Source organism: Puma concolor, chromosome B1 (assembly GCF_028749965.1).
Source record: "Puma concolor isolate L17-30 chromosome B1, mPumCon1.1.hap2, whole genome shotgun sequence".
Taxonomy (NCBI): Eukaryota; Metazoa; Chordata; class Mammalia; order Carnivora; family Felidae; genus Puma; species Puma concolor.
Window position 1 is genome coordinate 204,384,307 of NC_141670.1, and position 27,912 is coordinate 204,412,218.

Here is a 27,912-nt window from a genome sequence, read left to right on the forward strand (position 1 = left end):
CCCAAAATGGCAAGGAGGCTGAGCATCACTCCTGGGGTGTGAGCTGGTAATAACCGGTTCCCTGAAGGAGCTGGGAGTGGGGGAACCGCATCAGGAACAGCTCCCCCATCACTGGTGCCCCCGGTGGAAGCCTGGCCCAAGGTGACCCCTGTGCGAGGAGGAATCCAGAGCTCCCTCCCCTCCCGAGTGGGTTGCCCACGGGCATGGCCCACCGGCGTCTCCGGGCAAAGCGCTAAGATGCTGTGCCCCCCCCCCCAACCCGGTCTGCGGCTCTGAAGCCTCAGGAAGCTGTTCCCCCGGGAGTGCCGCCCCCGCTCCTGCCCGGGGGCCCTGAATGTTCTTTATCTCATCTCAAAGGTGCCTCCTCCTGAAAGCCTCCCGGGCACTCCTCCCTCCTGGGCTCCTGCAGTTCCCTCTTCCCCACCTGGGGGGCAGGGCCCCGCCACGGCCACTGCTAGTTGTGGGGGTCTGTCGGGGGAGCAGGTCACACGGCAGCCCTGGCCCAGGCAGAACCAGGGCACAGCAGCCATTCCGGGGATTTAAAAAATGTTTTTAATGTTTATTTATTTTTGGGAAAGAGAGGGAGACAGAGCGCGAGCGGGGGAGGGGCAGAGAGAGAGGGAGACACAGACTCCGAAGCGGGCTCCAGGCTCCTAGCTGTCGGCACAGAGCCCGATGCGGGGCTCGAACTCACAAACTGCGAGATCATGACCTGAGCCGAAGTCGGATGCCCAACCGACTGAGCCCCCCAGGCGGCCCTGCAGTGATTTAAACATTATGCCCCTGGACCTGTCCTCACACCCACCTCACCCAGGGCCCCCGTCACCCTGGGTGGGGGGCAGACTCCGTGACCTCAAACAGCAGGAGTTCTGTGACAGCCGCGTGCAGGAGAAAGCTCACCCTGGAGGGAAAACAGACCGTGGGGTGTACCCGAGGCGTCTACGTGTCAGGTCTACACCTGAGTAGGAGGAGAGAGAAAAATGCGGGGCTGGTTTCTAAGACAACAGGCTCGAAACCCCAACCAGGCGGATGAGACTCATCCAGAGTGGAGACGCAGCTCTGGGCCGCTGTGAGGGGGCCGGCCCTGCGTCCACACTCTCTGCCATCCGGGAAGCGCTCCCGTCCCCGGCCTGGCGAACGTCCCCACCTCCAAAAATAACGGCAACTCGGCGACCATTACTGCAGCTCGAGCAGAGGCCCTTTTGCGCACTAACCTGTCTCCACCCTCCAGAAGCCCTACGAGGCACATCATTGTCCTCATTTTCCGCATGGTGCACAGAGAGGTGGAGGAAGCTGGGGAAGGTCACACAGCACACAGCTGGCAGAACGGGAGTGGAGCCCAGGAGTGTGGCCCTTTGTGGCCTCTCAGCCCCCGGCCTGGCGGTCCCGGCTCCAGGGTGCTGACCCCGACCTCACATGCCCCCCAGTCCCCGCCCTAGGCAATCAACACGGAGACTCCCTGAGAGCGAGTCGAGAAACAGACACTGAAGAGTACGGATTCAATCGCGTGAAGTTCAGGATGAGGCAGACGAGTCTGCTTCGTCAGGGTGGTGGCTGGGGGTCCCGGGGGGCTGGGCACATCCTCCTTCCTGACCTGGGTGCCGGGCACACCCACGAGTCTGGCTTGTGGGCATTTACCGAGCTGCGCACGTATGATCTGCGCACTCCTCTGGGGGACGTGCCAGCTAAAGACTCTTCCCGCAAAACGGATCGATGACCTAAATTAAGAGCCGAGACTACACGTCTCTTAGAGGAGGACACGGGAGCACATCTTCGCGACCCCAGATTTAGCAACAGAGCCCTGGGTTTGACACCAAAGGCGTGAGCAGCAACAAGAAAAACACATTCTTTTCTTCACAAAAATTAAAACTATCGCGCATCAGAGGACGCTGTCGGGGACGTGGAAAGACAGCCCGTAGAAGGGGAGAAAACATTTGAAATCGTAGATCTGACGAGGGCTTCGCATCCGGAATAAAGACTTCTTACAGCCCAGCAGCAAAGAGAAAACCGGTCCAATGAGAAAACGGGCAAAGGACCGGAAGAGACATTTTTCCAAAGGAGATGCACCAACGGCCAGGAAGCACGTAGGAGATGCCCCCACATCGCCATCGCGGAGGGAGTGCAGATCCAAACCCCAGCGAGAGGCCGCTCCGCACCCGTGAGGGCGGCTGTAGTCAAAGCGAACCGAGCCAGAGCGGGAAGTCAGCGCCGGCGAGGACGTGGGGCAGCCGGGGCCCCCGTGCACCTGCGGCAGGGACGTGACTGGGGCAGCGCCGGCGCCTGGGAAGGTGACACAGTTACCACGTGACCCAGCAGTGCTGCTGGTGGGAGTGAGAAAACCGACGGTCGTGGTAAGCAAAGCGAACCCAGGTCTGCCCCGCAGCCCGCGTGTGAACGTCCACGGCAGCGATTTTCAGAGGCCACAGGGTGCAAACGGTCCAAACTGTGGCCCATCCACACGACGGAATATTAGCCAGCCTTAGAAGGGAAGGAGACCTGACTCGTGGGGCCCCTGATGTCAAGGCGGGACGCCAGAGCTCTGTCTCCGCCACGTGAGGACACAGGGAGAATCTGGTGGCCGTCTGCGGCCTGGGGGGGGGGGGCGGGGGGACTGTCCCCAGGAACCGAATGGGCCGGCACCTGAATTGTGGCTTGCTGCATAAGGAAAGACGCGGCCTGGGGTCTCAGCACACAGGGTCCAGTGTGGCTGCAGCAGCCCCAGCAGCCCAGGACGCGCGATAGAGTCAAAAGTCAAGGCACCCTCACTCCTCGTATCAACCCCCACCGCGGCCACAGTGACCGGACATTCCGCGTCATCAGAACACTGCCGCACCCCTGCTCTCGCAGGCATCTCCTCCCAGTTGCCACGCAGGAAAGGCCTCGAAGGCCAGTACCTGTCGCCCAGCCCCCTGCCGGGCAGGTGGCCCAGCCCCTTGCCAGGTGGGTCTCTCAAGATGGCTCAGGTGTTTTTAAAGAATATTAAAAGCCCATGAGATTTTTCGGTGCGTGGTTTTAAAAAGATGTCTTGTGCCTTCTGACAAGCGGCTGTCATCGTTAATGAGACAGAACAACGCTCATCAGGAACACAGGAACTCTGGTTCCAGGGGCACGCAAAAAACGCCGTGTCTTACTCAGAACCAAGTGGGAGCCGAGCCTGGAGCACAGCCCACGGCCGGCACGCAGGGGCGACCAGCACTGGGGACTTGGGGCAATGCCTCTGGGCTCCAGAGACCCCCGCCCCTCCCTCCCTCACCCGGCCACGGCAGCACAGAGGGACAGCCCTCGACCGTGACATGCCCGGCACGTGTGACGCAGGCGTCCCCTCATCCCTGGATTCCAGACCGCCGAGGGTGGGGCCTGTGCCGCGTTGAGGCCCCCCACCAGGCCACACGGCTCCCGGGGGCCAGGCATCCACATCCTCCAGCCCGATTCAAAGCTGAGTTTCCTCGTTGACTGCCTAGAACTGAGTCCGGATCTTAAAAGGCCTCGTCACCAGCCGACATAACGAAATCTACCTCGAAGCTCATCAAAACCTTCGGCCGGAGCCGCACAGACTTCCCAGGGCAGCTGCACAAATGCCCTCCTGCCGGGAGCCGCCTCCCCACAAGAAGCCCAGCTCCTTGCCATGCGGGGCCAGGCAGGCCCATCTGCAGTCCCCTCCCCAGAGGGGAGCCCTGACCTCACCCCCTGCCACTCTCTCGCAGCTGACCCCACGTGTTCATGCTCAGGGTGGGGTCTCTGCCCGGAACGCATGTTGCCGGGCTGAGCCAGCTTGCTCCCTCACGCTCCCTCTCCTTCGCTCCCTCTCCCTCATTCCCACCATTGAGCCCCATCTAGGTCATGCCCTTCAGGAGCACCGCACTGCTGTCCCCTTGTTCTCCACGGTCCCCCAGGCCCTGGAGCAGAGCCACGTGCAGGAGTGGGCTGGTAGAGACAAGTTGTTCCTAAGTGGCCCCTACAGGACAAAAGGAGGGTTTGGACCAAGTGAGTGTGGGAGCAGATGAATCATCCCTTCTACCTTTGGGTGTGTCCGTGGGCATATCCGCGTATCACGGCTCTAAGAAGCCCTCAGCAAAGGCCTCTGCTCAGTGCCCTTGCCCGGTGTTACTGGATGCATGAGCAGGGGCACGGTATCAGGCTAAGAGCAAGTCACATACTGTGTCTATGTCTGTGTGTGTCTGTGTGTGCCTGTATCCGCGTGTATGTCTGGGTGTATCTGTGTTTGTGTGTGTCTGTAACGTGTGTCTATGTGTATCCACGTGTGTATGTATGTGTGTCTATACCTGCGTGTGCCGCTGTATCTGTGTGTGTCTGTGTATGCACTCCTGTATCTGTGTGTGTATTTGTGTGTGTGTGTGCCTGTGTTCATCTGTGTACGTGTGTGCACAACCTAAAATGGTGATTTCTAAATGCTAACGGTAGTTAGTCTGGGTGCTGTCATTTATTACGGATGATTTTTCAGTTTACTCTACGATAAACAGGTATTCGTTCTGAATATGTTTGTTAAATAAACACAGTCATTAAATCACAAAAAGAGAGGGAGAAGGTAGGGCCTGGGGAAGTTGACTTTGCTTCTGTCCTGAGATAATGCATTTATTTCTTTGGAACATATGGTTTATTTTCTCCCAGTGATAAAACTCACACCCGCTTAGGAGGGTAAAGTGGGACATGCCGAAGGAAGACAAGAGAAAGCAAGTAACCGATGCCCCGCAGTGGCAGCGGTGGTTTACGTGAAGTGCAGAAACGTTTAGCTGGCTGCCTGACCCAGGGTGGGAGCTGGCCAGGGTGCCCCCTCCCACCAGGGCTCCTAGCGGGGAGGCATCGAGCCCAGGCTCCAGCCCAGGGTGGGGGGGGGGGGACACAGCGCATGTTCAGAGGGTCTGTAGGTGAGTGGTGGGTTGAGGGAGATGGAAAGACGGGAAGGCAGGCAGGGGGAGGGAGAGAGGGAGGGAGGAATTCATTAGTGGTCCCAGAGGTACCCTGGGCTTCTGGTTACCATGGAGACAGGCAGGCTGCACCAGGCAGGTGGGGCTCAGACAGCAGCAAGGCAGGGGTTAAGGAGGGCAGGGCCAGTCCCCGCCCCCGCCCACTCCCACCTGTGCAGGGAAGCATTCCAGCCAAAGGAGAATAAGGCAGGGGTGGGGTGATGGGGAGGACTGAGCCAGGGACTCTCCCTCACTCAGCACCCCCTTATCAGACTCTGGTCTAGCTGGTCTGGCCAGCAGGCAGTTCTCCAGTCACCTTTTAGCCCTGCCCTGGGGGCGACTCTGTCCCTGGAGCCAGCCCTGCAGAGGACCGCCCGGGGCCCCCCCCCCCACCCCAGCCCTCCCCACACTCCCAGACACCCATCTCAGCAGTAGGGTGGGGGCAGACGGCCCCTGCGAGTCCCCACCAGACCCACGAGGCTCCTCCACCTGTGCCCCAGCGCGCGGCAGGGGACGCCCCGAGATACGCAGGATGCGAGAAAACACGCAGAAAGGGAGGCTGCGTATTTGGGAGTAGCTGAGGCAGGGGGAGGAAGGGCCGCACCGTCACCACCGAACGCACACTTTGCGGGCAGACAGGCGGGCTCTGGGGCGCCCGGCACTGAGATGGCATGCTGCCCGACGCACACAGACGCGGCACAGATCGATGGCTCCCGTGGGCGGGGAGGGGGGCCCGGGCTGCTCTCCGGCTCGGGCTCCGAGGGCAGGAAAGCTCTGAGTGTGACACGCATCTCACGGGAGGACAGAACGGGGTGGGGGGACGACAGGGGCGCCGGGGGGGTCTCACCTGGCCGATGTGGCCCAGCTCCTCGCGAGCCCACCCTCCTGCAACCCAGTGTGGCTCCTCCGGCCTCACCACCGGCCCTCCGAAGCGCCCGGCCAGGCTCCCTACCTGCACGGGGTCCTCGCGACAGAGCCCGGTCCGATCGGCCGGCCCCCGCTGCCCCTCTCCAGCGCCCGCGCCCCAGACAGTCAGCTGGAACGGACGGCGTGCCCGTGAGGACGGCCAGCCCCCGCCTTCAGCCAGCGGTCCGGATCCTCTCCCTTCTTTCTCCTGCCACCCGCCACCGGCTGCCCCCCAAGAGCCCACGGCCCGCCCAGCGGGGCGCCAGCACGCTCTGGGCCAAGTTCAGGTGACGCCGCCGCCGCGGCTGCTCCCCTTCCGCGGAGTCGGGCTCGTCTCTGCCCGCCCGCAGCTGCCACCTCGCGAGGAGGCTGCTCAGAGCTTTGCAGAGCCCGCCGACTCAGCCGCGCCAGGGAGCTCAAGAACAAAAGCATGAATCTTCCCCGGGAGGCCCCGTATCCTCCACCGACGAGGAGGAAAACCCGGACCTGTTTTCCTCCTGCTCTTCGCAATGAGGACGGTCCCCTGCCCGAGGGCAAACCGGAGTGCACCCGAGGGGCTCAGGCGCCGAGCCCCCACGTTCTGTATTTGGCCCAGCGTTAAGCATCAGGCCCCGCGGTGCAGACGGGGTCACCCTTCCCCCTCGACCCTTCAAGGGGAGCCCCGCTGACTGCCCGGGGACAATAAGGAAGCCCCCCAGCCCCCGTTACTGGGCTGGAGAACGCTTTGCACACGACGTCTCATTGAGTCCCTGAGGTTCTGGAGTGTTCTCTGGGTCAGGGCAGGCAGCAGGGTCGAGGCCAGGCGTCCACCCCTGCCCCAGGGCACAGTGACCGGAGCCCACGGTTGCCAGGAAGCAGGCCAGGCTAGACCCACACACGCACCACAGAGCAAGAGCTCAGCGCCCCCCGAGCCGAGACGCACCCCGCTGGCAGCCGTCAGGTATCCCAGTGGGGCACGGTGCTAACACCAAGTGAAAAGCAGCATCCACACCCCGCGAGGGGACTGGACGGCACCGGGAGCCCGGGGCGGCCTGGGTTCCAGTCTGGCTCCGCCACCTGCTTGGAGGCAGCCGACGGCCCAGCACACATGCGCGGGGAGCCCAGGAGAGAGCGGAAGGTCGGGACCAAACTTCGCAGGGAACAGAGAGAAACGGTTTGAGCTGCTGGCCGTCGAGTCCTGTCCCCAATATTTACGGCGCCATGTGGAACCCCAGAGAGGGCATAGCCTCCGTCCACAGATTCGGGGAGTGTGGGTATAAGTGTTAGGTATGGTCACTACCCCGCTAACAGGGTAAAAGACGCCCTCAGACTAAACGCCAACAGTTTCGTCACGTGACCCGCATGCCCAGACAGAGCTGAAGGTCAAAGACCCCGTGTGGAACCAGGCAGCGCGTGGAAAGCGGCCACGATGCAGGGGCTAGGGTCCGGTCAACCGTCAGAAAGACCAGGTTCAAGGGCCGGAAGAAAGTCACGAGAGTGAGCGAGGACCCACGTTCCCAGCTGTCGAACCAGCTCGGATTCCACAGAGACCACACTCACCGTGGGGGATGGGACACCAAGTTCTGCAGGTAAGAGGGTAAATTAGAATGACATTTCTGGAAAGCACTTCGCAAGCATCAAGACTCTTGTGAAGTTCATAGTTGTTGACTGAACTTTGACATTTCTGGGAATAAATCTTAAGAAAAATTAGAAATGCAAAAAAAAAAAAACCCAGATGTTCATCTCAGTGCTGTTTAGTGTGGTTAAAAAAAAAAAAAAAAGAAAAGAAAAGAAAACTAGGAAGCCATGCTCCGTCTGACAATAAACCATCAGCTTACTGGGTTCTGGAATAGTCCTACGGTGGAAGATAATGCAAGACGGAGCCACGCTCAGTATGGACGCGCCTTGAAAACCCGCCCCGTGAGAAAGCAGCCAGTCAGAGGGCCACCCGCCGTCTGACACCATTTGTGTGGATGTGCAGAACAGGTAAGTCTAGAGAGACAGAGACGTGGTGTCAGGGCTGGGTGGGGCGGGAGCAGCCAGGACGTCGGGTTCTCCTGGAGGTGCTGGAAACGCTCTAAAACAACGGCATGAGGTGCGTGCGTCCACGCAGAAACTGACGGCCACGGAGGCACGCGTTCAAGCCGTCAACTGCGCCGCACGTGAGCTATGTTCCAATCGAGCGGTTTGAAAAAAGGCCCATGCAAATGGGTGATGGGCATTGAGGAGGGCACGTGTTGGGACGAGCCCTGGGTGTCGCATGTAAACGATGAAACACGGGCATCTACCCCCAAAACCAGGAGCACACTCTACACCCTGTATGTTAGCCACCTTGACGATGAATTAGATTAAGGGTAAATAAATAAAAATAAAAAATAAAAAAAAATTTAAAAGCCCATCTTACAAAACAAAAACAAAAACAGGAGAATCTGCTAAGGAGGAAACGTGAACCAGACAGAATCAGAATATAACGTACAAACGGTTTGGTCTCAACTATAATGACGTCAAGAGAGAAAAAACTGGAAGGAAACCAGCCGAGAAGCGAAGCTACCCCTGATCACATTACCCGCGGCTCTCCCCTTCTCTGTACTCTGCACCCTGTCCCCAGTCCGCACGCGTGTGACCACACCCATCCTCGGGCCCCTCCGCAGAGGCAGGGCTGCCCCCACCATGCTGGCCTCCAGGGTTTCCCACCCCGGGAATGAGGAGAGGGGCAGGTCTGCTGCCTGTGGGTGTGATACCCCTCTCCCCTCTCCCCTTCCCACCCCTGGGTGCAGGGGCAAGAGAGGGCTGGGGTGGAAAGAGGTGGGGCTGAGGGCCTGCAGCAACTCTGTCCCCGCCACTCAGATGCCAGGTATAATTTCGAGAAAAGCAACTCAGAGTTCCAGGTATGATTCCACTGCAGCACCTGAGACCCCGCTCGTGGGCCAGGCACTGGCTGTGGGTACAGGCAGGGCAGACATCCTTGGGGACGCGAGGGGCACCCCACGTGTCCCACTGCCCCTGGCCCCCAGGCACTCCCTGGCTCAAAAGCCTTTGTCAGGGATGGCCGGGGGGGGGGGGGGGCCCTATCTTCCCGCCCCCGGGGGCTCCTCTGTGACCCGCCTCCCTGTCCCCTGAGGCCCCCGTCACCTGTGCCTTCCCCATGGACAAAGCCAAGGAGGGGCTGAGGAATGGATACGGGGACGAGCTGGGTCTGACAACCAGGTGGCTGGAGCTCGGTCGTCCCACGAGATGTATCTTGGGAACAAACGTACCGAAGTGCATGATATACGTTACTTCCACAAAGAGACACAGCCACGTAACTCCCACCGGGATCAAAAGACACAGTGTGGGCACCCCAGAAAGTCTGCCTGCCCCGTGGCTGCCGTGTGACCGGGCCTGCCGGGAGACCACTCTAGGCTTCCTACGGGCACCCGGTCCTGCCTCCTGGACCTCCTCCAGGTCTCAGACCCCCATCTAATGCGGAAGGGCTGGACCCAGATCTCAACCCTTCCCACCGACTCCATCAGCTCGCAGAGGGCACAGGGGAGACTGTCCGGAGAGGGCTTCCTGGAGGAGGTGGCCCTCAGCGAGCAGGCCCCGGAAGGCTGAGGAAGCTGTCTTCCGGCAGAGCCGAGAGGAGTGAGGAGGCCAGGGCTCGGGGGCACGTATCCTTGCGCGCACACACAGGAGCACGGGGCGCCGCGCGAGGCACAGAGCAGGACCTGCCCAGAGAGGGCACCCGGAGGCCCACTCACCTCCAGCACGTGCCCCGTGATGTACTTCTCACAGCCGTCACAGCGGATGCCGAACTTGGTGTGGTAGTCGGTCTCGCAGTAGGGCAGCCCGTCCCTGCAACGAGACAGGCGGTCAGGACACACGGGGGCTTCACCCCGGGGCCCCCCGAGACCCCACAGCCGTTGCCAACGAGAGGGACCGCGTCAAAGGGGGAAATGCCACCTCCTCCTACTCCAGATGGCCACCATCAGCGTTTCCTGGGCGCTTTGGGTGCCAGCACACCTCCTCCACCGCCGCCCTGGCCCCACGAGAAATGCCGGGGAGACGGGCCCATTTTACAGGGGCAGAAACTGAGGCGCACAGAGCGGGGAGCCCCAGGCCCAGCGAGAGCTGGCAGCCGCAGCCGCCTCCGGAGGCTCAGCCGAGAGAATAAAAGCCGTATCTGGGAAATCGAAGATGTTTCCAGGGACGTGGCTCTTGCTTCCGGTTCATTCTGTCCCACGTTCGTTTGGCATCTGGGTGGGAGGCGGCCTATTTACTCAGCAGGTGGCTTCCCACTCCCTCCAAGAGGGGTCCGGGCTGCCCTACGAAGCCATGAGCCACAAAGGGTGTGTGACGAACGTGCCCCCGTCAGGGCCTGGCACTTGGGCTGGGTTGGGATGACCCTCGCTGTCCCCGGCTGTGGTGGCAGAGGCATCCGGCTGCGAGGGAGGGAGCGGGTGGGCCACAGGGCACGCGTATCTGCCGCGGGTGCTGTTCATGGCGGGGGGCACACCGCGTGTGGGGCGCTGCTCCCGAGTACTGGGCGGGCTTGGGCGGGCTTCGGCCCGGTTTTCGGGGTGCTGACGAGAGAACACAGTGCAGGCACGTCGCCCGGCACAGCATGGGACACATGGTGGGAGCCGCTCTACCAGCGACCGCAATGACCATTTTGAGGTCAACACAGCACGGCGGGAGGCCGTGTGGCGGCGAAGTGAACAGGCTTGCCCTCAAACGCCAAGGCCCAGCTGTGTGCCCCTGGGCAGGTCACTTAACCTCTCTGAGCCTCAGCTTCCCCAGCTGTGAAATGGGAGAGGTGACGGTAAGGTCTAAAGAAGAGAAGGTGTGGTCAGCGCCTAGCACAGGGCAGGCACTCGCCAGCTGGTGGCCGAGGCCGCTGTCGTTGCTGACCGGGCTGGCCCTCGGCCCCGCCCAGCGGGAGTCGGGCGCGGAGGCCACGGGCACTGGGGACACCCGCTGCCCCAGTGCACCCCCCCTCCCCCCACTGCTGAAGCTGCCACGTTCCTCCCAGTGTGGTCGTGACTGGTTTCCAGGTTTCCAGCTGCCGACAGGGGTAAGCTTCTCGAGCTGTGGGGAGACCACAGCTAATGCCGCTGTCTTTCCCTCAAAGCTCTGGACCTTCTGTAGGTCCCAAGGCCTCAGGCAGGAGAGGAAGGGTGGGGGGGGGGGTTCAAGCCCCCGGGGCCGCGGTGGCCGCAGGGCATTTCTCCCACGCCCCAGCCTCGGAGGGAGGAAGCGCTGCCTTCCAGCAGAGGAGCCTGTAAATCGAGCCCTCAGGATCTGCTTTCAAAGGTCTGCTGACCTCAGGGCCCCTGTTATTCCCCACTGGGAACGGTTGTGCCCCAAACCCAAGAAGTTCAAAGATAACGTCTCCATGGCAACACCCACGCAGCCTCCCCGACAATTCTGGGACAGCTCTGAAGGCCGCTGAGTGACAGGCGTGCGTGTGGGTGGGCTCCAGAGGCAGCCAGCGCTTGGGGGCTGGGCGCTCGCTATGGTGCCTTCGAGGGCTCGGCCTCCGGGGCTGCCCTCACGTGAGTCACCCCTTCCTTTACTACGACAGAGGCACGGCCGGTACCTCCCCCAGCCCCATCCAGCCTGGATCGTCTTGGCTTGGGGGCTTTAACTGAAAACGTTTTGTTCTGAGAGAAGCGTGCACTCTCACGCAGCCGCGAGGAAGGAGACGGAGGGACCCCACGCCCCCTCCGCCCCGTTGCCCCCGGGGTGGCCTCGTGCAGCACGAGAGCACCAGAGCAGCTGGCACGTCGGCGGCCTGATTCCGATTCCCCGGGTGTGGCCGGTACTCCTGCGTGAGGGTGTGCGTGCACGCAGGGTTCACTCTGCGCGGTTCCCCCGCACGGTGGGTTCCTGTGACAGACCCGCTCCCTCCGGCATCAGGAGCCAGCAGGGTCCCCCATGTTAGCGGCCCACAGAGCCCCCTAACTTGCAGGAAGGAGCCTGCACATCTCAGCTCCCCCCGACTCTGTGCCACGGTGGGGCCTGCCCTGACTCGGTCCGCCGATCCCAGCAAATGCACCCCTCCCTGGCAAGCCAGCTGCTCCTGCTCGGGGCTGACCCCCCCCCCCCCCCGCAGAGGCTCCCACTGCATGGCCTTCTGATGAGATGTGTCCTCCGACCCCCACGCAAACCAGCCATCACTGCATCCGGGCTGCACGCGTGGGGACACCGGGCCGGCCAGGGGGAGCTGCCCAATGCCCAGGGACCGCCCAAGCTGGAGTGTGGGGCTGAGCCACCACATCGGTGACAGCTGAGGCTGGTCAGTCCTCGCCCCCTCGCTCCCGCTGCTGCGGTCAGCCGGCGCTCACGATGCACTCTGCAGGCGATCCAGGCGCCACGGGAGGGTGACACCCGGGGACGGGTGTAGGGAGGGAGGCATCTTACGAAGGCTAAGGTGGGGGCCACGGTCTCTGCTTCGATCCACGGAAACACTATGGAGGCGAGGCTGCTGGGAGGGGGCGCCGGGCGGGGGGACAGACATGCAGGGGCCTGGGCCGCGCGGGCCACGGGGCAGCCGCGGTCCCGGGAGGCACCGTCAGCACAGGCAGACGCGGGAGGGCCGACCACTCACTTGCTGATGTACTCCGCGTCCAGCTGTTTCCCACACGTCTCGCACTTAAAACAGCCCAAGTGCCAGTGTTTGTCCAAAGCCACCAGGGACTGGCCGTTTTTAATTTCCGTGCCGCAGCCCCCGCAACCTGAAAGAAAGAACGGGACACAGACATGGCCATCGTGGGCCAGGAGGCGTGGCGGCCTATCCCGCCGGGTCTCCGGGCTCAGAAGTGCCCACGGTCTGTGGGAGGGGACAGAGGGGACAGTCCAGCTGGCTGTGCCGGAGGGACCCTGCTACACGCCAGCCGGCACAAGTGCCGAGAAACGAGCCACGAGGTTCGTCTCTGCAGGCATTGAGCGCCGACTGCATGCAGCCTGGGCTGGGAGCGGAAAGGGCCCTGCCTTGCAGAGGACAGGGCCAGGGCCTGGCAGCGGGTGTGTCCTGGGACAAGACCACACTGCAGGGTGGGGGCCGCCTGGAGGGGCGGGCAGCGCGTCCTCCTCTGTCTTAAAGCAGAGTGAACCTAAGTGACCCGGCCAACGTGCCCCCCAAGGAAATGCACTGCATTAGGGAGGTCTGAGCTGTCACCCCTGCCATTCCTTCCTCTGGGCCCTCACCTGCCCTGATGCCCCCCCCCAGGAAGCCCTCCCGACCCACTTGTCTGGACCTCCTCCCGTGGCTGTCTGTACCCGATATGGACGTCGGCATCCCCGATACAGACCGCCCCGTCCCCACCTGTGCTCCGGGCCTCAGCCCGCGTCTGAGCCGGGCCCCGGGCGGTCAGCCTGGGGGGCCCCTCCCTTGGCGAACCGCCCCCAGGGGATACGCACCCCTCACCCCATGGCCCCCACCCGTCGGGGCACTGGCCTCCCCACGCCCCTGCTACCCTTCCCAGTGTGCCCCTCCCTGCTCAATGGCCCCTGGGTCCCAGGCCCGCCCCTCAGCGCGTAGGCCTCTGAGGCCTGGCCTGGGGACCACACCGGGGTCCCCAGCCAGTGTCACCTGTGCTGAAGGATGACGGGGTGGAGCCAGGCCAGGGGAGCCTCGGGCACAGACACGGGCGGCATCGCCTGCCTGGGGTGCGTGTGTGCGTGTGTGTGTGTTTGTGTGTGTGTATCTGGGTGTGTCAGGGGCAGGATGGGCCTCGGGGGCCCCGCAGGGTCCTGATGAGCAGGCATCTGCCAAACGGCACCCACGGCCCACAGGAGCCCGCAGCAACCCGGGCTCAGCCGAGGGGCTCGCAGGCTGAGCGGGGACCCCGCACCCCGAGATGAGAGAGGGTAGCTCAGGGCGCGACAGGCCCGGCTACCGGTCCTGGCCCCCACGGCTCACGGGGCCGCACTGGGCCGAGCTCTGTCCCCTCTGGGCCCCGTGTCCTCACTGGGCGGGGGGGGGGGGGGGCATCCCATCGAATGACAAAACACAAAGGCACAGAGTGGCGGGGGGCGGGCACGCACGGGCCTGGCGCACGGCGGGGGCTCCACAAATGCTCTTCTCCTTGGCAGATGGCAGCGTCCTATTGTTTTCAGAAAAAAAACCATTTGACGCCCACAGAACCGTTGGTCAAGCTCTGGCTTTCCTAAATTACCACACGGTCCAAATCCACACGCAAACTGCGCACCAAACGCCCAAAGAACAGAGTCCCACTCCAAGACTGCGGGCGGGGGAAGCAGGCAGCTTGCTCACCTGGGGCCCCTCGAGGCCCAGCGTGGCCGGCAGCCGGAGAACGCTGGGCCAGTGAGTGCGTGCGCGCACGCGTGAATGAATGAGTGGGGACCGAAAGAACGCCCTCCTTTCTCAAGTTCAGGAAGCACCCAGAGCCCCTCCCCAACCTTCGACCTCCGTGGGTCCCCAGCAGCACAGAGGCAACGGCGGCTCGCCAGTTCCGGACTCCCGCGGGCTGGCTTCGACTGCGGGCTCGCCCTGTAAGCTCCACGTCACCGCCTGTCGACCGAGGACGGCTGTGCTCCCCAGGGGACACCTGGCAATGTCTGGACACACTTTTGATTGTCCCCGCTGGAGGGGGGCATGCCCCAGGCACCTGGTGGGCGAGGCCAGGGCCGCCGCTCGGTGCCCTCCGGCGTGCAGGATGGTCCCACCGCACAGAATCATCCGGCCCCAACTGTCGGTGGCTCCAGAGTCGAGAAACCGGGCTCGGAGGCCACACCGCATTGTGCACAGGGCCGGGGGGAGGGGGAGGAGGCAGGGTAGAGCAGTGGTTAGAAACCTGGCCCTTGGAGCCTGGCTGCCCTCACCCGCTGTGCGACTGTGGGCTAGTCACTTGGCCTCTCTGTGCCCAGTACGAAGGGGGTGCGTTCTACGGGGCCAACAGCAGTGTAGGCTCACACACTTGTTATGAGGCCACAGGCCCGTGGATGTGTTTGATAACTGAATAAACGCGCAAGAGGCCCAACGCCGTGATTGTTGCCGGAAGACCCGGGGGCCCAGCTCCCTGCGGGAAGCCACCTGAGGACACCTCCCACATTGTCACCCCGCCTGCTACGATATTCGCGCCTGTCCGGCCCCGGGGGGGGGGGGGGTGGTCCAGAGGCTCCCGGAGCGTGCCAGCTGTGTCTGCAGGAGGACGGGGACCCCACACCCACCCCAGCGAGCCTGGGGCAGAGTCTCGCTAATAGTGGGCTGTGAACTCCGAGGCCAGAGCGCTTGCCGGAAGGACCGTTGCCATGGCAACAGCAATCGCCACTCTCCAAACATGACTGGAGCTCAGCATAGCTTTGCACGGCTTTGCAGACGACCGTACAGAACCCCGTGTGATGAATCCTGCCGACAACAGCTGTCGGCAAAGGGGACTGGCTCTGCCGTCACAGCAACGGGCTGAGCCTGGGCCGCTGCCCCAGCATGACCCTTCTAGAAAGTTCTAGACAGCTTCCTGTCTGCCCCAAAGCGCTCCCCCCTCTAGTGGACGTGGTCATGAGATCTTCAGCTCTGCCGCGAACTTGCGTGGGACACAGGACGTGCGGGGCGGCCTCTCTGAAGCCCGGCTGCGAACAGGGCGGGGGGGGGGGGGGTCATGGTCAAGGCGGGACAGACCCACCGTCACCCACTGGCCCCCAGGTCAAACTGGGTCGGGGAGCAGGGAAGGGCTCAGAGTCGGATCTGAGATTGACTTTTGAAAGCACGGAGCCGACTGAAGTCTAAAACTTGAAAATGCCCGACAGACACGTCCTGAGGGGGGCCCGTCATTTCTCTGAAAGCCCGGACTGAGTGGAAGGGCCTGGGGCAACGGCAGGGAAAGATAAACCGGATCGAGTGTGGTCCCACGCACTGGGGCTCTGAGCTGAGCTGGCGACAACCCCTCCCCCCCCACCGGATGGCAGTGCGGGGGCAAGAGCGTGTTGACTCCTGGGGGCCGCAGCACCCCCCAAGGCAGACGCACCCTAAGACAGAAGCACCCCATTAAGGGCACAGAGCCATCACCGTACCCTACTGGGCATGCGACCTCACGGCCTCGCTGGCCCATTTCCCAGGCAGCAGCGGGCCAGCGAGGGGGCTGGGGTTCCAGGGCCCCACCGCCGACCCCCGAGCACCTGAGCAACGTAGGCTCTTTCCGGCAGAAGACGGGGAAGCCCCAAGGGCCACAGGCCACGGGTCTCAGAGGGGAGGGCCGTGGACCCTCACCCCCACCCCCCTTCCTGCTGAGGGTGCACCACCCCTCCTGACTCTGGAGGGGCCTCCAAGCCCCAGCTCCCAGTTTGGAGCTGGAGGCCGGGGAGGGGGGAGCCCAGGGAAGGGGAAGCGGGGGGGGGGGGGTGGGGAGAAGCAAAAAGAGCTCTCGGGGAGGAGACCCTCCTCGGGGCAGTGGGGGAGGCAGCCCAGGGCAGAAGCCGTTGTGCAAGATTCAGAAGGAGTGGTGTCTCCTCCAGGGATGGAACAGCGTGGGCGTGCAGTGCAGAGCGCTTATCCCGTTGCTAAGTGACAGGCACAGGGCCAGAGCCAAGAGGGATGCTGAGGGGCGCTCAGAGCCCCGGGACTCCAGCTGGACTCCGACCTCAACAGCTGCCCGGGGAAGAGCCGCTTCCCCCTTCCGGCCACCGCGCTCCTCCGGCCCCGCGACCTGCGGGCCGACCACACCGCCGCTCAAGCTTCTCCTGGCGTCCCTCACTCAACAGCCATCTATGGCTCCTCATTGCCTCCGGGATGCAGTGGGACTGGGCACGGCTTTGCCGTCTGGTGTCCGTCTCTCCCGCTTCATTCCGTCCCTTGTCCCCCCCACGTAGCAGCCCCCCGCTGGGCCACTCACAAGGATCGGGTGGCTGCCCGCTCTCTCCCTGTCCTGTGGTGTCTTCCCTTCCATGTCCACCCACTGGCACCTGTGTTTCAAGTTTCAGAACAGAGGCCACCTGCACCCCTGCTTTGGGGTTTGAAGCCCTTGGCTCGAGCCTAGCGGGACACCCGGCTCCTGGCACACACACACCCACCTCCCCGCCCGACTCAGGGCACTTCTGGGACGGAGAGGAGGCATCCTGCCTGACGGGGCTGCTCTGGGGACACAAGGAAGCGGGGATTGACTGGGAGGATTCTGCAGGTATCCACACAGGAGGCAGGAGCTGGTGGTGAATGTTTAACACTCCCCAGACACCAAAAAGGTTCTAGGCGGGAGATTTTCAGGGCAGACTGGAAGATGGGGCAGGTTGCATTATTAGATCACCTGGGGGTCAAGGGAGCGTTTGTTCTCTGGAAATGTAAATTTGGTATTTTAAAATACTTTTATATTTGGAAAGGGCAGAGCCTTTCCCAACTCAAAAAATTCTTAGACAAGGAGTCTGCAGTCAGGCACATTTCTCTTTTTACTCTGGCTGCTGGGGAGCTCTGGACAAACTGTTCAAACTAATCTCCCCCCTTCTAATCTTGCTTGTTAGAGCTTTTAATTACTATTTCAGATTTAATTATAAGAGCATCAACTGCGAAGCAAATCCCCAGAAGTTCAATCAATGCAGACCTCAGCGGGAGAGAAATCCTTGAATGGAGGACTCTCCCAGCAAGCCCCAAAGCAACAGCCTCACCAACTGGCATGGCTGCCAGTTTGTCTCCCCAAGAGATGAGGGCTTCGCCTCCCTCCACAGAGTGAAATTACCACCAGGCCCTGGAGCACCGAGCTTCTGGAAGGCTGGAGGTACAATCTCTCCTGGAGAGATTTTCAACGTGGCAGACAAGGTGGGCGAGGAAGAAGAAGGTGCTTAACGGGGGGGGGGGGGGGGGGAGCAGGAATGAACTGTGATAGACGTCAGCACAAAGCCCTCCTCTGTCAAGGGACACGTGACTCAGGCACTGGGGACACCACAGTGACCGCGGCACGCAGGGTGGGCTCGGAAACTCCAATCCTGCCCAGGGAACCAGGCAGCAGCAGGCCCGAGAGTGCGGGGCCCCCTTCCCGGTCCCGGCGCCCCACGTCCGGCCCAGCAGAGCTGCAGGTCTGCAGAAGAGCCCCTGCCTCGCCCTCTCGCTGCCCTGCACTCAGTACACATTGATTGCTTTACAATCTGCTTCCGCACCCAACAAGCATGCCTTGAGCACCTGCTGCATACAAATCCCGGCCTAGCTCTGGGCAGGGCGGGTGTGTGTGTGTGTGTGTGTGTGTGTGTGTGTGTGTGTGTGTGTGTGTGGAGCACTAAACCCGGGAGCCCTTGACCTCAGGAGCCCAGAGTTCAGTGCTCTCCTAATGGCTCCCCCAAAGAGCTTCTGGGAGGCCTAGAATTATCTATTATTATTGAGCTCTAGAAGGTGGAACTCAGTGTGTGCGTGCGTGTGTGTGCGCGCGCGCGCGTGCATTGGAGGGAGAGGACCAGAGGAGGCCAGGAGGCTTCCTGGAGGAGGCAGGCTGGAGCCGGGCTAAAAGGAGGGGTGGTGTGTGGCAGGGAGGGCACAGCTGCGCAAATGCTTGGAGCCCCAGAGACTTCTGTCCCCGGTCCCCTTCCCGTGTTTGTCCACAGTCAGGGGTTCACTCCCACGGCCTGTGCCCCGGGAGGCCGGGTCCCTCCCGGACACCGCGAGCCAGCCACCCCCTCCCCCCGCGTGCCGCTCGGTGCCCACTTACTCCAGAGGCCCTGGGACAGGTGCACGCTGCCGCCCGCTGTCTTGGGCAGGGAGCACTTCTGACACACGCATTCCTTCCCGTTGAAGGTCACTCGGTCCCCAGGCGGGAAGGGCAACCTGAAATAAGAGAACGTGTGACCGGCCAGCATTGCCTCCGGCTCTTCTCCTGGGGCGGGGGACCGAGACCCCCCTGCCCCGTATACCACCGCTTCCCCGGGGGCCTCGCGCAGACGGGTGCCGCAGGCTGAGGACACGCAGGGCCCCCCGGCCTGCTGCGAGCCCAGGCCAGTCGCCCACACCTAAGCCTCAGTTTCCTCTCTGTGCAAACAGGCAGAATCGCAGCGCCCCGGTGAGGGGCAGCGAGGGCCAGCCCCGTGCTTGGCTCACGGCAACCAACCAGGCAGCGTCGACGACTCCCTCCTCCATTCGACCCTGCCTCCTCTGACCGCCCAGGATGCTGTGTCCAAATCAGTTCAATGATAATGGCAACGGCGAGCATTTATTGAGCACCTACTCTATGCCAGCTGCCACGTCTTACCATAGACGCCTCACATGCATGCCTCACTTAATAACTTTAGGACATTTGTCCAAGCTGGAGTGTGCTTCATTTTTGGCTCCCTAGGTGAGAAAACCCAAGTTCAGAGAGGACAGTTAACTTTTCCAAGGACACACAGCAGATGCGTGTCAGAACCGGAGTCGAAGCAAGGCCTGCCTCGCTGCAGAGCCGCATGATTTACCTACTGAGGCCTCTAAAAAGTCAGTGCCTTGTAAACTGCCGACAGTTTAATTTTTGAAACTACCCCGCTGAAATATCGTTTACCTGGATTGCTGAGCGTTCTGGCACTTGCTGAAATTCTGCATCCAGAGTGAATCCCAGCCCCGGTGCGAGGCAGGTCACGGCCCGGGGCTGCCCTGAGCCAGGCCGGAAGGGGCAGCAGGGAGCCTACCAGCCTCCTTCACCGAGGACCTCCCCTCCGGGAAGGTGGCTGCTCTCTGGTGAGCCAGGGACAGGCCACCTGCAGTCAGGGGCCGGAAGACGGACCCAAGTGTCCTGCCCGTGTCCCATCCCGGCCACCTGCTGCCTCTGAGTCCTGGCAGCCCCCGGGCCACGTTCCTTCCCCGGCTCAGCCTGGCCAGAGAAGCCGTGCTCTGGGCCAGGAGCCTGCAGAACCCTCTGGGCCAGGAGCCTGGACCAGCACATGCCCTTTCCTCCGGTTAAACCTGTGTCGTCTCCACTTTGCCTTCTCAGGGCTGGACAGTCCATGGCACACCCCAGGCGCTCAGCAGGTGCCCGGTAATGCGGGAATGGGTGAGTGAACGAGTGAATGACCAGAGGCCCCCAGGAGGCCCGACTCAGCCGTCCTCACCCGGCTGGCCTCCCCACGAGGCCTGCCCGGTCACACCGGCCCCAGGCCAGCCCGAACCCTGCAGCAGCGGTCCCCCCAACAGAGCCTGCCATCGCCCCCACCTTGTGCGGCCGGTGGTCATTCAGCAGGTGTGTTCTCGGGTCCCCACCGGGCCAGTTCCTGCTCTTGGGGACCGAGGACAAATACAAGCTGAGCTGGCCTATCTCCCCAGGCTTGTGAGACAGCCCTGCAGACCTGGTTGCTCGGGGCCTGGAACCTTCACAGCTGACGCCTTGTGCCGTGTCACCTGTGGTCAGCGCTGTGCTCTGCTGCTCGCTCTTAGACTCTTGCATCTGGCCTGCTAATGTGCGGTGTTAGGACAGAGTGAGGGGTCCTCACCTTCCCTGCATGTGCACTCACAGGGTCTCTGGCTGTGTAACCCAGAGCAGGTTACTTACCCTGTCTGAGTCCTGTTTCTCACCTGTGAAGTGAGACTGAAAATACCTGTCTCATCGGGCTGCAATTCATCTATCCATCCATCCATCCATCCATCCATCCATCCATCCATCCTACATATACAAGGACTCACACAGGACATAGCCTCTGATGTCTGGTTCAGCGTCCTGCCCCTGACAGTCACTCGCACGCTGCACACATCAATAGCTTGCACCTCGTTACTACTGAGCGGTGCTCCCCCGGACAGGTGAGGAACACGATTCCATTCACCGTTGACAGACCTCTGGGTTCTTTCCAGTTCGGGGGCTGTTACAAATGAAGCTGCTAAGAACGTTCAGTGACAAGTCATTCTGTGGTCACGTGGTTTCACTGCTCTTGGGTACGTACCTGGGGCATATGCTAACTCTGTGATTAAGTTTGTAATGAACCACCAAACTGATCTCCAGAGAGGTCGCACCACTTTGCATTCCCGCCGGCAACACGTGAGGGTTCCTTCAGGCTTATACCCTCGCCAACAATCGCCGTTACCTTCCGTTTCCGTTCTAGACGTTCTGGTGGCTAGCTGATGGTTCCTCACCATTTCAATCTGCACTGTTTTATGTGCTTGTGGCCATTCGTCTATATTCTTTTGTGGAGTGTCTGTTAAACCTTTCTGCCGTTTTCCATAGGATTTTGGTTTACCTTCTTGCTGCTGACTTGTAGAAGTTCTGTACATATTTGGATGCCGATGCCTCATCAGATATATATTATCTACCAGCTGATGGCTTGCTCCGGAACTTTATTGATAGCTTTTGACATTATTTTTCTTCCTCTAACTTTCCCGTCACGCGGGTGTGTTGGCAACAAGTTCTCTCAGCTTTTGTGTGCTGACAGAAGTCTTTATTTTGCCTTCATTATTTGGGGGGGGGGACATATTTATTGATGTCATTTTAATCACACACTACAGGCATCCCTCAGAGATACTACGGGTGCAGTTCCAAACCACTGCAATAAAGCAAACATTGCAATAGAGCAAGTCAAATGGATCTTCCGGTTTCCCGGGGCATAGAAAAGGTATGTTTACACTGTGGTCTATTAGATGTGCAGTAGCACGAAGTCAAAAAAACCACGTACATACCTTAAAAAGTACTTTGTTGCTAAAAAATGCTAACTGTCACCTGAACTTTCAGTAAGTCGTAGTCACTGATCACACATCAGCCCAACAAATATAAAACTGAAAAAGCTTGACATGTTGTGAGAATGACCGAAAGGTGACAGAGACACGAAGGGAGCAGATACTGTCAGAAAATGGCACCGACGCGCTCGCTCGATGCAGCACTGGCACAACCTTCAATTTGTAAAACACGCAGTGTCTGCAAAGCACCATAAACCGAAGTGCAACAAAGTGAGGGGTGCCTGTGTGACATTCATGTCATTCAACGTGGTTTCTAGGGTACTCAGACTTGGGCATTTATCCCCACAATCAATTTGAGGACTTTTTCGTCGCCCCAAGCAAGAAACCCCATATTCCTTAGTGGTCTTGCCTTTAGTTTTGAAAGTGTTTTTCTTTTTTCTTTTTTTCTTTTTCGGTGTGTGGCCGGGTGGGCGGGAGGCTTGGCACGGAATTGTTTGATTTCTTTCTTGTAAGTCTTTAAAGATACTAGCCCATTGTCTTCCGTTGGGCATAGTTTTAGGTGAGAAGTCTGTAATAACTCCTTTGTTCCATTGTCTGTGATGTGGGTTTTTTTTTTTTTCCCCTCTTGCTCCTTGTTAGTTTTGTTACTATTTTTCAGAAATTTGATTACCACGGGCTTAGTAGGCTTCTGTTGTGTTTATGCTACTTGAGATTCATCAACATTCCTGGATCCATGGGTTAACAGTTTTCATCAAAATTGGAAATTGTTTAGCCATTATTTCTTCAATTATCCGCTCTTCCCCCACCTCCTGGATGCCCCCCCCCCTTGGACAGGTAAAAAGATCCTTTATTCTCAGATTCCTGAACCTGTTCCCATGTGTCCCAGTCTTTTCTGTCTCTTTGCTGTAGTCTCAATAGAGCCTATGGTTTTGTCTTCAGGTTCACCAAGCCTTTCCTCTGCAATAGTTACTCTCCCGCTAATTCCTTTGAAGGAATTTTTTCGTCTCAGAAATTGTAATGTTCATTTGCAGAAATTCCACTTGGTTTCTTTTCATACGTCCTGTAACACTCCCACTTATATTCACATTTTCCTTTAAATACCGAAGCATATTTCCAAAGTGTTTCAAGCCACCGGCTGCTACTGTCACATCACTCTCATTTCCGGGTCTACTTCCATTGACTCGTTCTTCTCCTGGCTTTGGCTCTCATTTTCCAGCTTCTTCTGTGACTGGTACTATTTGATCGGATGTTGGGCGCCGCATTCTATGATGCCGAGGGCTGGACCCCACTCTTCCTACGGAGAGTGCTGGGTCTGTTCTGGCGGAGGCTCATTTGCAGATCAGCGCGACCTTTTGTGGGTTTGACCTTTTTCTTCGTTTCAGCAGGTGTTTGCAGCTTTCGCGCGCAGGCTATTTTAGCCCCACTAATCGGGCACGACCCTTTTGGCATCCCCACTGCGTACCTGGGTGTTCAACAGCCCGGTCACAACTTGAACGTCTCCCAGCCCTGGGAACGGTTCAGCTTACAGCGATCTGGTCACTCTCTGTCCACCTGGTGAAATGTCCTCTCCGCCTGGGTGGCTTTGTGTCCAGTCAAAGGCTCAGAGGCGCCCCCACCCCTCCGGAGTACGGCTCCTGCTGCTCGGGTCACCGCCTCCTGACTCGGTCTCCCCTCCTGGTACTACGGCTCCAGAAACTGTCTCCGGGCACAAAGCTGGGTATTTTCAGAGTCTGCTGCCTGTGTCCCCAGGCTGAGTCCCAAGCAGCCTGTGCTCCGGTGCCTGAAAACAGTTGTTTCGTGTACTTTGTCCAGTTTGATAGTCGTGTACGGAGGGTGGTAAGTGCAACGCGGTCAATGCAGCGTGACAGAATCGTCTGCTGTTGTTTTCAAAACAGGAGATTGTCCAGAGGTGATCCTTCCAGCCAACGGTGACCACGTCTCCTCGTCTCTAAGCTACGTGCACAGAAACCAACTATTTGATAGTCCTGATGGGAACTTTGGCCTGAACGTGGCACGAGGGCACAGTGACTGTCATTAGAAACGTTCCTTGTCATCGTTCCCCCGTCTCTGCACCTCCCTGACGAAAACATCCACTTCTGTCTGGCACAAAGGCTGTAACTACAACCAACACCCTCGAAACTGGGTGTGGTGAGACAGAGAACACAGAGCAGAAGTTAACTCTGGGGAGTTTTTTTAATTATTATTCTTTGTCTCACAGAAATGGAACATGTTCCTGGGAGCTGGAGCCATGTGTCTGGGGGCCGGGTGCTCGTGAGAAAACTGCTTCTGGCCTCCCTGCTAAGCCCCCTGAGGTGCAGGGCAGAGAGGGGAGCCGGGTTGTGGCCCTGCCATGAGGATCAGGCCCTCAGTCTATCTCCAGCGACCCTCCGCCTCACCCCTGCTCTGGGCCAGGCACAAGGCACCACAGAGGAAGCAGGCCCAGCCCCTGCCCGCACGCAACTCCAGAGACGTGCTGCTGGGAAGGTGCCGTGGGGCCCAGGTGAGCACCTGTGCAGGGCACAGTGGTGCCCTGACGAGGGAGGGGACCTGCCCCCCAGGGTAGGAAAGGCCCTGACAGTGCACCCTCGTACTTCAGGGTCTCTGGGTCCTGAGCCCTTAGAGTCTGGGCTAATGCCTCCCTGAGTCACCGGCACTGGCCCTGTACCAAGCGCACGCAGGTGCTTAAAAAGCCTGGTTGCAGGAAGGAAGGAACGAATGAATGAATGAATGAACTAGACCAGACTGCGAAGTCCTCTCAGCCAGGCTGAGGAGCCCGGACTTTCTCAGGGATGCCGGGCGGGGAGGGAGGGGGCAGTGAGGGGGAGCGACAGAGAGGCGGGACCCCGGCGTGGAGGCCGCGGCAGGACCCCAAGCGGGCACGTGTTGAAGCCTCGGTGGGGGTCGCAGCTGGGGAGAGCGTAGCAAGGGAGGGGCCCTTCCCCAGATCCGGAAGCCGCTCACGCTTGGGGGGCCCTGCCCCCGGGGGGGCTGGTGGGGTGCCACCCACAGATCGAGGACACGGGCAGCTGAGGAGGGGCTAAGCGTGGCCTCCACAGGCACCAACGCAAGAGAAGAAACGTGTGGAGAGTGCCCGCGGGAGAGGAGCTGACCGAGGGGGCCGCGGAGGGCGGGGAGGGAGCTCCTTCCCAGAAGCCCAGAACCCGCTGCACTCTGTGCCCCCCGGGAAAGAGGGCCTGGGGGCCTGGTCCTGTGCTGGGGGCAAGGGGTGGACGCCTGCAGGGTCGGGGCCGGGCGAAGATGTGCCCCGGTGCAGGTCCGCCTGCGGGGCCCTGGGCTGGGACCTGCCTCTGCTCCTAGCTGTGGCCCAACAGGAGGAAGGGAGGGGGAGGGGGGAGGGGAGAAGAAGGGGGAAGGGAGGGGAGAGGGAGGGAGAGGGGAGGGAGAGAGGGAAGGAGGGGGAGAGAGAGAGGGAAGGGAGGGACGGAGGGGAGAAGGGCAGGGAAGGCGCGGGGAGCCCGCGGCCTCACTCACCGGCACACGGCGCACACGAAGCAGTCGGGGTGGTAGGTCTTGCCCAGCGCGGACACCACCTCGCCCTCGATGAACCGGTCGCAGCTGAAGCAGCGGGTCCCGTAGAGCCTCTGGTAGTCCCGCGTGCAGATGTACTCGCCCTGGCGCACGAAGAAGCCGCCCTCGGCCAGGTCACAGCCGCACGCTGGGGGGCGGCCGCGGGCGTCAGCAGGGCGGGGACCCCGGGCGGGTTTCCCGCCGCATGCGGCCCCCTCCCCCTCCCCCTCCCGCCCCCCCTTCCCCCCTCCCCCTCCCCCCGCCCGACGACGCGGGTCTCGGCGCCAGGCGGACTCTCCCGCGGAAGCTTCCGGAAGAGCGGCCCCCACCCGGGCCGGGAGTCGGGGCCGCCTCGCCAAGCCCCCTCGGCCCCCGGCAGGGAAGGAGCGCCGACGCCCCCGAGACCCTCCGCTCCCCGGGCCGTTCCCAGCACGGGACACAGCGGGCCCGGACGGCGCCCCGTCCTGGGCGGGAAGCCCCGCGGGGCGGAGGGCAGATGCGTCCCGTGGTTGTCCCAGGCCGCCGAGGAAGTCCCGACGCCCTCTCCAATGTCCGTCTCCACGTCTCACGTCTGTCTCCCAAGACCAGACTCCCATAGGCCATGGTCACTTGAGCACAAATCCTTTCGTCCCCTGTGCCCTAAACACTCTTCTGGCCCCAGGAAGAGCCCCGCGGAGGGGCTCAGAGAACTTTGCCAGGCGGGGAACGGGGCGACTTGCCTCAGGACAGCCTGCCGGTGTGCGTCAGGGACACCCAGGGACACCCATGCCTTCCCCTCCCCCCCCCCACCCCCCCCTCCAGCCCAGGGGCACGTGGGAGCCATGAACGGTTTCAGAGGGAGCAGCCTATGCTCTCCCTGGCTGGCCCAGCCCCTCCCTGCTGGGGACCAAGAGGGCGCCCCTGCAGCTCCAGACCCTGCCAGCTGGGCCCTGGGTCCTCCTGGGTCACAGCCCCCAAGCAGAGTCTTGAAAACCACATCGTTCCTTCCTTCCTTCCTTCCTTCCTTCCTTCCTTCCTTCCTTCCTTCCTCCCTTCCTTCCTTCCTTCCTCCCTTCCTTCCTCCTTCATCATGGTATTGCATCAGCACTTAAAATTTGTCATCAAAACATTAATTGATTGCAAAGGATGCTGCTTCTGGGGAATTCTGAGTATCGGCATCTTTCACTCTAACTCACGTCGTCCTTTCGAGCACATCCCGTGGGAGGTCTTGCCAGAGTGAGACCGCCAGCATCTTCTAGCAAAGCCCACAGCCAGCATTCGTAAAAGTGGAAACTTCACCTTGTCCCCCTTTTGCCTGGAAAGCCTAGTTCCCTTCTACTTCCCCAAAGAACCGCACGCGAACGTAACGTGTTTTAAGACCGGAAGTGCCGCCTCGCCTTCTCCGCAGGAAAAAATTCCAGAGTCAACGTGGACATTGATTTCTTAGGAATGTCTTGTGGTCACAAGGCTCTAAATATTTAATAAGTTATTCTGGATTGGGTTATTTTATTTTATTTTTTTTTTTTACTAAGATGAGTAGAAAGCTAGCAAAGTAACACATACATTATAAATTTGGATAAGTCGTCGGAGACAGAGAAAACCTTTCTACGTAAGCTCTTGGTGCCACGGATGGTGTTGACCGAGGGGAACGCCCGGTGGCCGGTCAAGGGAGCCCCGACCGTGGAACCTTTTCTTGGTGCCCTGGGAGTCTGGGAGGCGAGGGGAAGCCTGGCGGCCTTCCTTCCGGACAGGTGCCTTCTCGGGGGCTCAGGTTTCGGAAGAGCATTTGCGGAAATTTGGAGTCTGGAGACTGAACCTCTGGGAGTCGGGGTCCTCCCGGGGCCCGGTCCGCTCGGCCCGGTCCGCAGAGCCCCCCTCAGCTCACACCCCACTCAGTGCCCACCACCTGCCCCTTCGCCTGCTGCCCGGGGGCTCCGGCGGCCCTGCGGGGAGGGGAGCCCCCTCAGCTCAGCTCCCACACAAGGTGGGTGATGGGCCTCTCCTGGGTCTCCCTGACCCCTCGCCCGGGCCACAGGGTGGCACGTGCGGTGTGCCAGTTGTGGAGAGCAGAGCGGTTCTCCAAGGAGATGTGAGCTCTGCAGACGAGGTGAGACGTCAGCTGAGCAGCTGAGCCCAGACGCTGGAGCTGCCTGGCTCTGGACCCCAGCTCCGCCTGTGCCCTCGGCTGTGCGTCCTGGGCAAGTTCCTTAACCTTTCTGGGTCTCTGCAGAGGCCTCCCCGAGGCTCGGTCCTGCGCCTTCACTGTGGTCCTTCTCCCAGAAACAGGAGCGGGGGATGTGGGGGCTCCTCCCGGAATACCACTTAGCACGGACGCTACAGAACGTGAAAACCGCTCCTGCCCCCCGACCCGTCAATCTCTTTTCTGGGACTTCATTCCCAGGACATGACCAGGAACACCCACAGAGCACTGCTGGCCAGTGTAGGCTGCAGCCGCGATGCAAACGATGTAGGCAGTTAACACGGGGCTTTGGAGCCAGGCAGCCTGGGCCGGAATCCTTCCTCCGCTGCTGCTCAGCTGTGTGACCTTGGGCGAGCTACTTAGCCTCTCTGAACCTCCGAGTCGTCCCCTGCAACGTAGGGTTCGCTCAGCGCCGGATGGAACCGGCTTACGTGTCCGACAGCAGAGGAATGGCCAAGGTGACCGTTGGCCTTGCCTGTGAGGAATCGGGGCAGATACTGAAACTGATGTGGAAGGATGTGCATGATGGGGAAAGGGCGCCCACGGTCCGGGAGGTGAATAAATCAGGACACAGAGGAGTGTATGTAACGAGACCTCCAATTAAAGAGACTCGCGAGGGACGGGATGGAGGGGCTGCCTACCGACCCGAACCCGACAGGAGTCCCCTGGGGGGGCCCCTAGTGCGCTGGCTCGGGGCTCACGGCCACTGCCAGCCAGGGCTCACCCCCGTCTCTGCCTGGGACCCTCCATCTGTACTAACAGGCCCCTGTCCCCAGAGCGACCTCCCTGCCACGGGGCCCGCGGGTCCTGGATCGCCCTGTGAGGGGCAGGCTGTGCAGAAGGACACCTGCCCG

At 60.9% G+C, this 27,912-nt stretch overlaps 1 protein-coding gene across 10 annotated transcripts in view; it reads right to left on the reverse strand.

The window, feature by feature from the left end:
- The window catches only part of ABLIM2 (actin binding LIM protein family member 2), a 143,012-nt gene that overhangs the window by 71,547 nt on the left and 43,553 nt on the right, over positions 1 to 27,912 (reverse strand). For all 10 annotated transcript variants that reach the window (XR_015250625.1, XR_015250631.1, XR_015250630.1 and 7 more), the window contains exons 3-6: positions 24,844 to 25,027; positions 18,437 to 18,552; positions 12,400 to 12,526; positions 9,551 to 9,644 (exon numbers count right to left, since the gene is read on the reverse strand). Coding sequence is in view for 2 of the 10 variants with exons in the window: in XM_086705537.1 (XP_086561663.1) it covers positions 9,551 to 9,644; positions 12,400 to 12,526; positions 18,437 to 18,552; positions 24,844 to 25,027 (521 nt within the window). In the remaining 8 variants the exon portion in view is untranslated. The remainder of the gene's footprint in view (positions 1 to 9,550; positions 9,645 to 12,399; positions 12,527 to 18,436; positions 18,553 to 24,843; positions 25,028 to 27,912) is intronic.